Source organism: Raphanus sativus, chromosome 1 (assembly GCF_000801105.2).
Source record: "Raphanus sativus cultivar WK10039 chromosome 1, ASM80110v3, whole genome shotgun sequence".
Lineage (NCBI taxonomy): Eukaryota > Viridiplantae > Streptophyta > Magnoliopsida > Brassicales > Brassicaceae > Raphanus > Raphanus sativus.
In genome coordinates this window covers 9,419,325-9,433,322 of record NC_079511.1, presented here as the reverse complement: position 1 = coordinate 9,433,322, position 13,998 = coordinate 9,419,325, and the positions used below count along the sequence as shown (strand labels likewise).

The following is a 13,998-nucleotide window of genomic DNA, read 5'->3' as shown; positions in this document are numbered from 1 at the left end:
AAAAAAACTCAAATCAGAGAAGCGATGTCTCTAGCAACGTTCTGAGCATCTCTTGTAATACCAGCCAAGCCTTGTCTCCCGAATCCAACACTGTACAAGCCGTTCTTCCCCTTCCAGTGATCCTTGAGCTCTCGTTTCGGCATCCCATTCTCGTTGAACAAGTCTCCATCATCAACCTTAGTCACATTAAAATAAGAACATAATGTAACCCATTAAGACATGTGTCTTAAGTTGCAAAAAAACATATATACCTGAAGCCATTTTGAAACACTGCTCTTGTAACCAGTTGCGAAGACAATAGAGTCAACGGTTTTACTGTTTCCATCGACGAACACAACTCTCTTTCCTTCTACACGCGTAATAGACGGCACAACCGTAATCTTGCCGGCTTTTATCTCGTCGACGCAGCCGACGTCGATGGTAGGTGACCGGCCGGTGACAAGCTTGTTCATAAATGGGCCTTTATCAGGCCTTATAAGCCCATATCTCGAAGTATTCCCAAACCTCAGCTTCGCGAGAAAGAGACACCAACGGTCAACTAACTTTACCGGGAAAAACCTGAGCAGCCACATACCGATCCTCACGATCTCTCTCGTCAGCACGTGCACCGGGCTGTGAACGACGAGGGAGACCTCAGCGTCCCACTTAGACACATCGTAAGCGATCTCCATCCCGGAGTTCCCACTTCCGACGACTAAAACATGTTTTCCGGCGAACTTCTCGCCGTTCTTGTACTCGCTCGAGTGCAGATACTCGCCTTCGAAGCTCTCGGAGAACCCCGGAATCTCCGGGATCAGGGCTTCGCTGTTCTCTCCCGTAGCCACGACCAAGTACTCCGCCGAGTAGACCTCTCTCTCCGCCGCTGCTGCGTTGTTATCCACCTCCGCGATCCATCTACCGTCTTCGAAGTAGGCTGATCTGACGTTACGGTTGTACCTAGGGTTTACGTTGAAACGTGTGGCGTACTCGTCAAGGTAACTGATGAAACCTGCCTTGGAGACGAAGGTAGGAGCGTTGGGAGGGAATGGCATGTGAGGGAGTTGGCAGTACTGCTTTGCGAGATGAAGCTTTAGACGATCGTATGACCTTCTTTTCCAGAGAGAGGCGCTGCATTCTTCTCTTTCCACCACTATGTTCGGTATGTTCAACCGGTTTAGACAAGCCGAGGTGGCTAAACCGGCTGGTCCTCCGCCGATTATGAGAGCCTGAATCTTGATCATTTTGTTCTCCATTTTGTTTTTGTTAAGTGTTTTGGTGTAACGCAATTGCAATGCTGTACTCACTCTGTTGAATTCTGGATTTGAAGTGTGCTTATATATATACATCGCTAAATATTTTTAGATAATTAAATGATTGAGTAACATATATTACAAGTTATAAGTTTTAACTACTCTAAGAAGTGAATCATAGGATATGTTGGAAAGTTCATAGTCTTTGTTGTTTTTGCTACTTTGCCAAGTGATCTGCTCTGTGGAAGTAGTCTTGAACTGAGTCAACACACGGTAGTCATTTTAAGATTTCCTTAATTACTCATTAAGTTCTTAATCACATTTCCAAATAATTATTTTAATACGGATGTGTAGTACGGATAACCAAAAAGATTCATATGTACGGAAAATGAAGCTCTATCTATATATAGGGATATAATGATTAGGAGACAGAGTGTTGCTTACTGTCGGTTTTTATTAGTGTTCTCTGAGATTGTCATTCAAAGCTGTTAAGTGTTAAGCAGTGTTCATTAATGAACCGTCCTAGGTGAAAAAACTACTTTAGGTGAGTCATGGTAGCTATTATACTCGTTAATTAGAAGTTAAGAGTATCTCGATAACAACTCAAATCCGCGTAATTGTACGTTATCACTGCAATAACACTAACTAAATGGGCTGGACAAATGTTGGCCAATAGTAACGCCTATTCTAAAAAAAAAACTCGATAGAGGTACTAGGTACTAGCTACTAGTATCGGCTGTATTACTATCCACAAGACATGCTTCTTTTCGGTAGACAACAAAACTCATGTGTTGACCCAAAAAAAAACAAGGTTTATCTTTTATTTTTGTCATCCTGTTTTTATGAAGATTTATTAATTGAAAATTGAAAATTGAGCAAAGTATCTACAAGCGAAGGTTAAAATTTATAAACTTCTTTTAACAATTAACAAAAATGCGCAGTGATAATAATCTTTTTAAAATATATCGTTTTCTAAATTGAAAAATATTTTTAATATTTGTAAAAAATAGTGTTTTCAGCATATGTAAAATATAATTTATAAGTTATATTTCAGTTTGGAATTCTAAGCTAATGTAAATTATTTATATATATATTTATAGTTATGTTCTTAGTTTAAAATTTTCATTATCAGTTATACAAATGATTTTTTTGTTATTATATTTCGAAAAGTTTACCAAAAATATAAATTTGACATATATAGTAAGAAGTAAGTCGTATCATATTTTTTCATTAATCATATCATCTTATTTTAAAAATAATTAATATGGTAGTGAGATAGAAGCAATCTTAAGAAAATCACTTCACAAAATAATGTTTAGAGTTTCAGTTATATTTTAGTGGTGATATGTAAAAACCATATTAGGTAATAAACAAACAGGTTCTATGGTGTAGTGGTTAGCACTCTGGACTTTGAATCCAGCGACCTGGGTTCGACTCCCGGTAGGACCTTATTTTTGTATTGTCTAGCTTCAAACAGTGAAGGTAATGAGCTATTATTTTGGGATTTTATTGTGTAGCGATGGTTGTGTGACTTGTGTCGTCTTGTCTGGCCTATGAATTGGTCTTATGGGTCTTATTACTAATAAATATGGTCATATGAAATTGAAGAATAATATGTCCCCTATGCTGATATGCAGCTGAGCGTTTTGCGAGCATTGGGAAAGGGTTTATTATGTTTTACATTTCTCTTCTGGATTCGTAAGAACAAAGGATGATAATATTAAGCATTGTCGATAAAAGACACACATAAACAAGATTGTCCACATAAAAGCCGTTGCTTAGTGTAGATAGGGCAAACTGGTTCTTCTCCGATGAGGAAATGCAATACTAAAATGGTCTATTTTTCATAACAATGTGTGAATGAGCTGTAGGGTAGACTGGTTTGGAAGATACATTATTAGTCAGAGGTGTAGGTTAATTAAATCCTCCTGATGAACCAAATACAAAATAAGATGTTAAGAGAAGATTCTGAGATTTAGATAAGAAGAGTCAGAAGTCAAATATGTTAGGACAAACCATGAAAATCTTATTAAATGACGAAAATACATTTCTCAAAGGCTCGTAATTATGATTGTAACGATATAAATAGCCTTTGATGAGAAGTATATATGTACATGATACATCATACATCATACATGAGAATGAGATCTTTAACTTCACAGTTCCTCTAGATTCAGATATGAAAACCAGGAGGATAGTCTTGAGGTTGTTTCTCTACTAATTCCTTTAAACCATGTTCTTGCTCCTCAAGATTCTTCGTCTTAACATCATACACATCGTTAAATAACTCTGTCAATGGTTGTTTCTCCCACTTCTCCGCCGCCTGAATCGCTTGTAGAAGCTACAAACACACAAACCGACTAAATTAACTTGAATCTTAACATCAAGAATGTAGTGTTTTTTTTTCTTTCCGAAATCTCTACCTGTTTTCTTGTGCTAGATCTTAGCTTGGATTCATCTTCCTCGCTCCACCATCCATTATCCTCCACCCATTTCTTGAACCTATTCACAGGGTTTCTCGACATTTTCCAGTACTGGATTTCATCGGCTTCCCTGTACTTAGTTGAATCATCTGATGTGGAATGATGTCCTACTCTATATGTCATCATCTGACAAAAAAAAAGAACAGCAAAAAAAAACTAACTTGACCAAAAAGTAACTAAAGAAAAAAATTGTGTACTTTTTTTTTTAATAATTCTCTAGTTAATGGTTTCAACCTCGATGAGGACAGGTCTTTGTTCTGTAACAGCCATCTCTCTAGCTGAGCGTACCGCGCTGTAAACCGCGAGTGCATCGTTACCATCCACTCGGATGCTTCGGATTCCGTAAGCTTGACCTTTCACAACAATTCCATCACCTGTAATAATCAACCACACAAGCTCACTAAAAAAAACAGAAAAAACAGAGGATTTGTTAAAAAAACAGAGGAAGTTAGTTAGTTTCATACTTCTGAATTGTTCTGAGATATGAGTGCTGATAGCCCAACCGTTGTTCCGACATATAAACACCACCGGAGCTTCCATCACCGCCGCGAAATTCAATCCGGCGTGAAAATCTCCCTATACATCACAAATCCAAACCCAAAAATTAAATAGATTTTACAATTCTTGAAAGGTTTCCCCTTACGCAAGAAATAACCAACTGTATAAAAGAAACCTCGCTTGTGCCACCGTCTCCAATGAATGTTACCGCACAAGCGTTCTTCTTCTCCATCTTCAGAGCATAACCAACTCCAGCAGCTTGAGGAAGCTGTGTGCTGAAAACCAAACAATAAAAAAAAAAAAAAAACTCAGCAACATATGCTTCATAGAAGAGAAGAATTAAACTCTTACGCGATTGGAGAGGAGACAGTGAAGTAGTTGTGTTGGTTAGATCCGTAATGGATAGGCATCTGTCTGCCTTTTCCGTAATCAGCTTTGTTACCAAAGCACTGATTCGCAAACTCCTCTAACGTGAAGCCACGCCATAGAAGCACTCCAGGCTCTCTGTACTGAGGTAACACGACGTCTTCCGGACTGAGAGCGGCGGCTGATGCGATGTTGATGGCTTCTTCTCCGACGGAAGTGAGGTAGAATGAGATTCTCCCTTGACGTTGAGCTTCGTAGAAGATGTGGTCCATCACCTGAAGCGTCGCCATCTGTTCGTACATTCTAACCGCGAGTTTCTCGCTCACCTTTGTTTTTTTATTTCGTTTAACAAAAGAAATTGTCGGTTAACATTTAACCAGAACTATACCAATTTCTGATTATGTAACATTAGACTGTACCGGAACATGATCGCTGTTGGGGATGATGCTTCCATGTTCGTTAAGAACTCGATAGCATGGAATTCTTCGAGAAGATGATTCCGGTATGAATTTCATCTCAGATGTGTAACCGACTTTGCCCCCCGGAAAGTCCAATTCCTAGAAAAGTTCAGTTTACGGTTTAGATAGTTCTCGGTATGACCGTATGATACTTAAAAACTCTTCAATGTGTGAAAAATATAAACTACTGGGGCATATGTAAGAAAGCTTAATAAGAACAAGGGTCATCAGTTGTAAATAGTGTCCGCACTGTGAGTCTGAGTTATTACATAAAAGACACGTATTTAATCAAAGGACTCAAGTGGGACCCCCATAACACTAGAATGGGCTCCCATTCAACTAGGCCTGCGATTTTTGTCCGAACCGAATGGGCCGAACCGGACCGAACCGGTTTTTTTCGGTTTTCGGTTCGGTTCGGTTTTGAATTCGGTTCAATTCGGTATGGGTTTGAAAATTAATTCGGTTATCGGTTCGGTTCGGTTCGGTTTTCGATTTTTAAAAATAAAAATAAAAATTGTAAAAACCGAAAATAACCGAAAATAACCGATAATAACCGAAAATAACCGAAAAACCGAACCGAAAATAACCGAATAACCCAAAAATAACCGAAACTATCCGAAATAACCGACTTTAACCGAAAATACCCGAATATTTTGGAAAAACTATACCAAAATTAACCAAAATTTTTTAAAATCGGTTATTTTCGGAAATAAATTTGAAAACCGAAAAAAACCGATAACCGAACCGAACCGAACCGAAATTTCATTCGGTTTATTTCGGAATTTTTTTTTAAAACTTCGGTTAACCGAAAACCGACGGTTCGGTTCGGTTCGGTTTCGGAAACCCGAAGTCGCAGGGCTACATTCAACTATTCGAACGTATGACTAGTGGTCCCCACTTTTTTACTCATGACTTGTGCGGCTAGTGAAGTATGGGATCTCGTACCGGATCAAACCGACACCAGATAAGATATTTGATTTTTCTTACCGTGGAATCTTTGATACTAGATTACTAGCATGCCAAAATGAAAACCATTTTCACCTAGATTTGGATTTAGTTTAGTATCAATGAATACAAAAATCATCAAATTTGAATTAAACCGGATTGAATGCATTTAAACTGAAAATATCTACTAGATTAGAAAGAAAAATTAATACTAACGTCTCCTTGCCCTTGGAAGAACTAATTAAATCCTTAATATATTGGATTTGTACAATTGAAATAGTCGTTATCCATTCTTTCTTTTTATGAGCTAGATCCAATTTTTTTTATAATGAATTATGTATAACCACGTGAAAGCTAGTATAAATATTATAACCAAATAAAGTATTATTACCTGGGCATCATCCTCATGATCACTCTGTTGAACCAAATCAGGTTGTGTCTCCACTGCCGTAGACTCGTGACGGAAGCTCGTGAAGGGATTCAAAAACACCCTCGAAGATAACTGATAATTTGTAAAAACAGGACGAGGAGAAGTGTAGTTGCGCTTGATGAGAATCGCCGACAAACCCAGGTTCTGTCTCAAGCTAGAGACGAGGTTTCTGGATCTAGCAAACCAGATCGCCATGTATGCAAAAGAAAAAGTACAAGAAGAAGCGAAGAAAATGATGAAGAGTAATGAAGAAGAAGAAACAAGAAAGAAGTTGCGTCTTTAACGATGTTTGTGGGCAATGGATTAGAAGGACGACAAGTGCATGTAGTTCCTTGTCGGACTTGACATGTCATTCGTATCCATCTCCAACTTTTTTTTTTCTTTTAACTATTAAAACGTCTAACAATTATCACCATCCTCGCTTTTTGCGATCAGTTCCTTCACTAATAATTGTGGATTAATACTATCGAGAAAAATAAAATAAAACGAATTATTAAGAGAACTTGCGTTTACCTACATAGAAAATATCATTTCAAGATTTTTCAACCACCAAAACAAACTGTACTATGCATCTTTTTAATTGCTTTTGATCTTTATCGAACTATACCAAGTTGTATAGTCACCTAGTTGCGTGTCATTTCTGTCTTTTCTTTGAATTTACCATGACTTCCGTGAGGCGTGAACAAAATCTTTTTCTGTGTGAAGAAAAAGAAGATTTATATCTTGACAGTTGACACCACGTGAAAATATTTCCATTTTTAGATTAGTTAGGTTACACTGCATGACAGCAATCACCAAAGATTATTTAATCTATTTTTACATGATGAAGATTTGCTGATATCCAGAATCACAGGATTTGCTGATAATTGACATATAGCCTGCCTAATAAAGGCATAAAGCCTTCTTGTAAATGTGTAAGCATTTTATCTTTTAATTTTGATTCAACTATTTATTTGTTTCAGTTCAATACGAAAAGTTTAGATATTCATAAATCTCCGGAACAAAGCAAATATTAAATACTAATATACGTTAAAAAGAAACTACTACTCCCTCTGTTTCATAATAAGTGTCACTCTAAACTCATTTTCTTGTTATACAAAGAGTGTCACTTTACAATTCCAATGTAAATTATACTAACTTTCAGTTAAAAATTAATTCCAAACTGCATTGATTTTATAAATAATTTTATTTATCTAAAGTATTATTGGTCAAAGAGGTATAATTAATTATAATTTACATATATTTCAACAACTTTCTTAATCTGTGTGAAAAATGTCACAATGACACTCTTTAAGAAACAGAGGGAGTACTAAATATTGAAATGTTAGAGTCAGATATCCGATTTACATTTTTTTAGTTTAAAAATTTTATGAAACATATAGTTTCACTAATTTTTACTTTTTATTTTATACCATGTAAAATATTTTTTTTTTAAAACTTGTACTGTATATATTTTTAGATTTATTTGCATTAAACAAAATGAATGGAATATCCGTAAATATCTGTAATTTTTTTTAGATATCCAAAAGAACGGATATCTGTATTTTTGAATCAAAACAAATCAGAAAACTTAATATCAATAAAATATAAAACAACTCAAATACTAAAAACTATGATAGTATTTGATCTATGCTCACCCCTACCTTCTTAAACCTAACTGAGATCTATGGCTTGACCTATACTAGTCAAATCACTAGTAGAGAGTAAACTATCAGAATCAAGCAGGCTTATAACAATCACTAAAAAAACTAAATATACAAAGGCCAACGCTCATCGAAAGGCACAAATACCACAAATTGTTTGGTGTATTCTATGTTGTTAACCACTTGTAAATTTAAGGGAGTTATTGCCGAACTTTGAAAATTTTAAGATTCTATTGTTATTGGTTCATGAATTTTAAAAATCTTGATATAATACATTGTTATTGGTTTAAGAATTTTCAAAATCCATTAAAATCATTTATTATTCAAATAGTTTAGTTATTATTGATTATCTGTTTTAATTAAATCTAGTAGTATTAGGAGTTGAATTATATTCATTTTTACCCATGAGATACAACTTTCAAAATATCACATGTATTCATGAAATTTTCAAAATCCATGTGATAAAAAACTGAAAACAAAATAATTGTTTTTGCCAAATATCATATACTTACCTTTTTTATTTAGAATTATATGTGTATCGTTTTATAATTAAATAAAAACTAGAATAACATATGAATTACTAAACAAACATAATAGGGACATAATATGGTTAAAGTTGTTGATATTATATTCATCTTATCATATAAACATAGTTTTCTATGTATCATTATTATTATTGTTTCGACAAATAACATGTTTTGCAAAACAAAAACAAATTATCATGCTAAATGATTTAGATAAATATAAATCATATATTTAATTTTTTTAAAATGATAGAAAACAATAATACACATCCATGAAAGTCTTTACGAATCTTAAAAATTATGATCAAATTTTATAACTTAAGATAGATATATATGTATATTTTCACAATCCATATAACTATTAAAATTCACAAACTATAGTACATGAACTCATGTCCCAATAACTTCCCCTGACTCCCAAACCCTACATAATTGAATACTACTTTCTGTTTATTTTTAAGGGTCTTTACCTATCTTTCTTCCTAACTGTAATACGAACGTTACTTTCTTATGATTCACATTTTAGAGTATGGTCACACACACATCATAATATAATTTCTTTTAATAAGATAGATTACATCGTTTTCTATAGGTTGATGGACCGTTGTCTAAGTTACGGCCTCTGAGTCCACGAAACAAAAGAAAAAAAACTATCTTACCATATGGCCATCGTTAGACTTTTTGAGGAGGATGATCGATATCATCTAATCTAGAAGGGCTTGACTTTCAGGAGTTCTAATCCCTTAACACTTCCTGATATCCCGTGACGATCTGTAATCATATTAAACCCCATCTGACAGCAACACCTTCTTCATATTAAATACTAAACTTAACCACTCTGAGATTAAAACGTGACATTTCAAATTAAAGCCAAAAATCTTTTGAAGATATTCAGACCTAAACTTTATCAAACTTAAAAAAATATAAAATAAAAACCGTATATATATTAGGGTAGTATATACCAAATACCAGATTCCCATGAACGGGTCAAGCAAGATAAACATCTTTTTTGCAACTACCAGCGAGTTGTTTCCGAACATAACTCACTTACGGATCCACTCCTCTCTCTCTCTCGTTCTTGCAAGATTGCTATGTTAGATCCTTCAGCTAAAACCTACAGTCACCACTTGAGTTTCCCAACTGTTCCCAATGATCACTCAGATTCCGGCGTCTGTTCTCCTACTCTGTGGAGCACAAGCCCACCGAGGAGTCCTCTTCACCGGCCGGAACACTACTCCAGCCTTTCTCCGGATTCAAAGGCTCAGGCTATCGCTCGTGGACAACGGGAGCTTATGGAGATGGTTAGTAAGATGCCAGAGTCGTGTTACGAGCTTTCCTTGAAGGATCTTGTCGAAGCGAGGGGAAACGAAGAGAATAACGACAGGAAGATCTTCGATGAGTTGACTCAGAGAACAGGTAAGGTTGTGAGGAAGACGAAGAGTGGTAAACGGGTTGATCCGAGTGTAAACAACGGTGGGTTTCTTCTCAAAATGATGTTTCCGTTTAGCTTCGGATCTAACAAAGATACGGCGAAAAAGAAGAAGAAGAAGAAGAAGAGAAAGGGGAAGGATTCTGTTAAAGATTCTCAGGTTTCGCCGAGACCTTCGATCTCTGATGAGTCGGTGAAAACAGAGGATAGAGAGTGGTGGAATAGGTTGTCTGAGTCGAGGGGTAGTGAGAGCACAAAGAGGAGCGGTAGTAGCAATAGCAACAGGAGCCTAAGCAGCATAAGGTATGTCTTGTTGTTGGTTGTAATGAAATTGAAATGTTCTTGTCTAGTGTTAAGACTCCTTTATTTTCTTGTCTGTAGCTCATAATTATAAGACTTCAAATCAAATGATGTTAAAGATATAGGACTGTCTGTCTGAATGATTCATAGTGCATAACACAAACCTAATGGAAACTTATGGGGTTTGGTTCAAAATGCAGGGATAAAAAGAGTAGCTGCTTGTTGTCTTTCCTCTGGTTTGTACGTTCACGAGACTAAAAGCGAGTTCTAACTCAATGTATGGTGGTGACCGCTTCTTGGCTAAATAAAAACGTTCCAAGAACAGAGGAGATGAGACAAGAGAGATTAAAACCTTTGAATGTGCGACGAAGATGACAAGATAATACTCCTACATTTTTTGCTTTGTTTTTTTTGTAAGCCTGTGTATTGTTTTCGATAAGGTTTTATTTTGTGTAATTAGAGTCTAATGTGCACTGATTATCTCTCAATTATGGAATTTTGAATCCTACTTCATGTACAGTAGTATGTGTAGCTTAACTTTTTCTCTCCACTTGATTGTCCTTCCTTTATGCATTAAAAGCCTAAAACTAATAATACTCCCATCTTTGCCTAAAAAGCAGCGTTTTGAACTTTTTTTTGTTAAAATAAATTTGTGTTCAGTTGGCTGTTCTCGACCAAACGCGCGTCTTCGTTTTCGGTGTGTTTGGAAACGCGTTTTATTCGTACAGCGGTTGGGATACGCGGTTCTCAGAAGAAAAGTCAATTAAATCAAACAAACTAATTCATATACTGTTTGTATATATATATATATATTTTTTGGACAAACTAATTAAGAAATTTTAAGAGTATATTTTAGTGGCTAATGATCATTACTTTCGACCTAAACTTTATTATAGATTTTTTTTTATATACGATAATGATAGGAAAAGAATAATCACATTCTTTATATTTTCAGTCACCGCCCGTTACGTTAGCACTAGTGAAACAGAAGTTGGCATCTTGCAGAGTAGTGTAATAGAACAAAGAAGACGCAGTTGATTTTATGGACGGTTAAAGCTGCTGATGATGATGACCTGATGATACGTACACAAAACTCCGATCGTGAGACGCAACTAATATTCGCTCGGTCTATTTCCAGAGTCCGTAGACAGGTAAAAATCCTGTTATTTGTTGTGTGTTGATTTGGTTTTCTTGCTGAGACTTCTTGATTGTTTGTTCTCCCACTTTTGATTGGATTTGCTGGGATTGTAGTGACGTGTCATGATCTTCTGGTTATGTCAATTGTGATAGTTATATAATGATGTTTCAACCTGTGTTTTATACTTGGTAGGTAGCTTGAAACTTTTAAGGATTTGAGACTGGAAGAGCGATCTAGCATTAATGGCGAATAACGGGGCTGCTTGTGCGGAGAGGGCTACGAATGATATGCTGATTGGTCCTGATTGGGCTATCAACATTGAGTTGTGTGATATTATCAACATGGATCCTAGGTAACATCACTTGATTCACTTTCATATATTTGTTCTTCTTATTGAATTACTTATCTGTCTGATTGAGTTTAAAGGCTAAAGTTTGGGAGGTTATTTTTGGTTTCTGTTAGCCAAGCAAAAGAAGCAGTGAAGGTGCTCAAGAAACGGTTAGCAAGTAAAAATTCTAAAGTTCAAATTCTCGCTCTTTATGTACGTCCCTCCTCTTTTCCCCTTGCTATACAATGCTTTTGGTTCCGTTTATTGGTACTGATGATCTTCTCCTTGGTGATATTGTTTCCAGGCATTGGAAACTCTAAGTAAGAATTGTGGAGAGAGCGTGTACCAGCTTATCGTGGAACGTGATATTTTGCTTGATATGGTCAAAATTGTTAAGAAAAAGGTTCTCTTCTACTCTCACCTCCCGCTTGTTATATTTCAAATTCTATCGCTGCTTACCCTGCAGCACATTTTATCACACCTATGCAGCCGGACCTGAGTGTAAAGGAGAAGATACTTAGTTTATTAGATACATGGCAAGAAGCTTTCGCTGGTAGATTCCCTCAGTATTACAATGCTTATAATGAACTCAGGGTATATATAGCTTTGACCTTTTTATCTGTATGCAATTCTATTATCAAAAGTTTTGATTACATGTTTTGAAAAATTTAGTCTGCTGGAGTAGAGTTCCCACCTCGAACCGAGAGCAGTGTACCGTTCTTTACTCCACCTCAAACTCAGCCCATTACTGCTCAAGCCGTTGCATCAGATGAAGATGCTGCTATTCAGGCCTCTTTGCAAAGTGATGATGCTTCTGCACTCAGGTACTTACTCTCTTGTTTGCTGTAGATAAATCTTATATTCTGTGTCTCAAGCTTGTTATAGACTTTTAAGTGTATTTTGTTTTTTTTTTTCTAGTTTGGAAGAGATTCAAAGCGCTCACGAATCAGTTGATATTTTGACGGACATGCTTGGGGCTCTTGATCCAAGCCACCCTGAGGTAATGATACTATTGCATGATTAGATTTAGTGTCCTCTGCTGTTTGATCTGAGTTGAAAACACTAACTATTGTTGCTGTTGTGACAGGGTATAAAGGAAGAACTTATAGTTGACTTGGTAGAGCAATGCCGTACTTATCAAAGACGTGTAATGACTCTGGTCAACACTACTGCGTAAGGACTCGTTTTCTTTTCTCCTTCTCCCTTCTCTTCTTCTTTGCTCAATTTGAGAGAGAGACTCCTTCCTTTTTTTTTTTGCAGAGATGAGGAACTTCTGTGTCAAGGATTGGCACTAAACGACAACTTGCAGCGTGTTCTTCAGCAACATGATGATAAGGCAAAGGGAAACTCTGTTCCTGCAACAGCTCCCACTCCTACACCACTTGTTAGCATCAAGCATGACGAAGATGATGATGATTTTGCTCAGCTATCTCACAGGTCGCAAGGAACTGGACAAGGAAGATTCAACCCTCTTCTTCCTCCACCACCACCACCTACAATGAGGCCAGTACATGTTGAATCTTCTGGTGCTATGGACTTCCTCAGTGGTGATGTCTACACACCTCAAGGAGGAGCCTCAGAGACTTCAAAGCCACCGAGTAGTTCCCATTCATCAGACCGAGCCGCTTCTGCTCCTGTTTTCGACGATCCAGCTCCTCCCCGGAGCAAATCTCCTGAGCAAGCTTTGTTCACAAAACCAGTTTATGACGACCAAACTGAGCAGTTACCTCGTGCTCCATGGGATCCTGAAGGAACCAGGGCTTTTCCACCACCAACGTCCGTTAGAACCAGCCAGAGGCAACAGTACTCTCAGCATCATAGCAATGTTCCTCAACGCACAAGCAGTGGCTCTGATTCCTCTTATGATGATCTCGTGGGACAGTCCCGGAATCTTTCTTTGAATCCAACCGCCTCTGCTTCTGCTGCTGCTGCTGCTACACCACCAAAGAAGGATGATAAACCAGAGGATATCCTTTTCAAAGACCTGGTTGACTTTGCGAAAAACAGAAAGTCATCGTCTTCTTCCTCCAAACCCAACAATTAGAACAACAAAACCGTTTTGAGACAGAACCTCCAGTTGTTGCTTTAGTAATAAAATACTCTTTTACCATTCTTTTTTCTTCTTCTTCTTCATTTGTGTTCTTGTTTCCTTTGATTGATGAACATAGAGGATACAAAGTTTGTTTTTACAGATATAGACATCTTTTATTTGGATAGAGAGATCTTG

General features: G+C 36.7%; 4 protein-coding genes and 1 non-coding gene across 5 annotated transcripts; 3 read left to right on the top strand and 2 right to left on the bottom strand.

Annotated features, from left to right (window-relative positions):
- Position 1: 1 nt before the first annotated feature.
- LOC108841021 (probable indole-3-pyruvate monooxygenase YUCCA11) lies at positions 2-1,237 on the bottom strand. The gene is made up of 2 exons (XM_018613815.2): positions 252-1,237; positions 2-176 (listed from the first exon to the last, which is right to left on the bottom strand). Exons 1-2 carry the CDS (start codon positions 1,230-1,232, stop codon positions 9-11), a joined length of 1,149 nt encoding a protein of 382 aa, XP_018469317.1. The 5' UTR covers positions 1,233-1,237; the 3' UTR covers positions 2-8.
- A 1,369-nt stretch (positions 1,238-2,606) lies between these two features.
- Positions 2,607-2,678, top strand: TRNAQ-UUG (transfer RNA glutamine (anticodon UUG)). Its single transcript has one exon. It is a non-coding gene; the product is annotated as a tRNA-Gln (tRNA).
- A 554-nt stretch (positions 2,679-3,232) lies between these two features.
- Positions 3,233-6,721, bottom strand: LOC108812889 (2-oxoisovalerate dehydrogenase subunit alpha 1, mitochondrial-like). Its single transcript, XM_018585275.2, has 8 exons — positions 6,371-6,721; positions 4,996-5,133; positions 4,562-4,902; positions 4,386-4,485; positions 4,177-4,288; positions 3,947-4,086; positions 3,653-3,838; positions 3,233-3,570 (listed from the first exon to the last, which is right to left on the bottom strand). The coding sequence occupies exons 1-8, from the start codon at positions 6,602-6,604 to the stop codon at positions 3,403-3,405; spliced, it is 1,419 nt and encodes a 472-aa protein (XP_018440777.2). The 5' UTR covers positions 6,605-6,721; the 3' UTR covers positions 3,233-3,402.
- A 2,769-nt stretch (positions 6,722-9,490) lies between these two features.
- Positions 9,491-10,866, top strand: LOC108830830 (uncharacterized). Its single transcript, XM_018604429.2, has 2 exons — positions 9,491-10,308; positions 10,506-10,866. The coding sequence occupies exons 1-2, from the start codon at positions 9,668-9,670 to the stop codon at positions 10,561-10,563; spliced, it is 699 nt and encodes a 232-aa protein (XP_018459931.2). The 5' UTR covers positions 9,491-9,667; the 3' UTR covers positions 10,564-10,866.
- Positions 10,867-11,190: 324 nt separating this feature from the next.
- On the top strand, positions 11,191-13,987 carry LOC108808956 (TOM1-like protein 3). Its single transcript, XM_018581072.2, has 9 exons — positions 11,191-11,456; positions 11,636-11,795; positions 11,906-11,984; positions 12,076-12,174; positions 12,261-12,365; positions 12,444-12,595; positions 12,690-12,771; positions 12,859-12,944; positions 13,032-13,987. Exons 2-9 carry the CDS (start codon positions 11,686-11,688, stop codon positions 13,813-13,815), a joined length of 1,497 nt encoding a protein of 498 aa, XP_018436574.2. The 5' UTR covers positions 11,191-11,456; positions 11,636-11,685; the 3' UTR covers positions 13,816-13,987.
- The last annotated feature ends 11 nt before the right edge of the window (positions 13,988-13,998 follow it).

Coding starts and splice junctions, on each gene's coding strand:
- LOC108812889 (XM_018585275.2), bottom strand. CDS start 6,604: ATGGCGATCTGGTTTGCTAGATCCAGAAACCTCGTCTCTAGCTTGAGA. Junction 4,289..4,385: donor GAGACGGTGGCACAAGCGAG/GTTTCTTTTATA, acceptor TGTGATGTATAG/GGAGATTTTCACGCCGGATT. Junction 4,087..4,176: donor TATCTCAGAACAATTCAGAA/GTATGAAACTAA, acceptor TGATTATTACAG/GTGATGGAATTGTTGTGAAA.
- LOC108830830 (XM_018604429.2), top strand. CDS start 9,668: ATGTTAGATCCTTCAGCTAAAACCTACAGTCACCACTTGAGTTTCCCA. Junction 10,309..10,505: donor AGGAGCCTAAGCAGCATAAG/GTATGTCTTGTT, acceptor TTCAAAATGCAG/GGATAAAAAGAGTAGCTGCT.
- LOC108808956 (XM_018581072.2), top strand. CDS start 11,686: ATGGCGAATAACGGGGCTGCTTGTGCGGAGAGGGCTACGAATGATATG. Junction 11,796..11,905: donor ATTATCAACATGGATCCTAG/GTAACATCACTT, acceptor GGTTTCTGTTAG/CCAAGCAAAAGAAGCAGTGA. Junction 11,985..12,075: donor TTCAAATTCTCGCTCTTTAT/GTACGTCCCTCC, acceptor TATTGTTTCCAG/GCATTGGAAACTCTAAGTAA.
- LOC108841021 (XM_018613815.2), bottom strand. CDS start 1,232: ATGGAGAACAAAATGATCAAGATTCAGGCTCTCATAATCGGCGGAGGA. Junction 177..251: donor GTGTTTCAAAATGGCTTCAG/GTATATATGTTT, acceptor AATGTGACTAAG/GTTGATGATGGAGACTTGTT.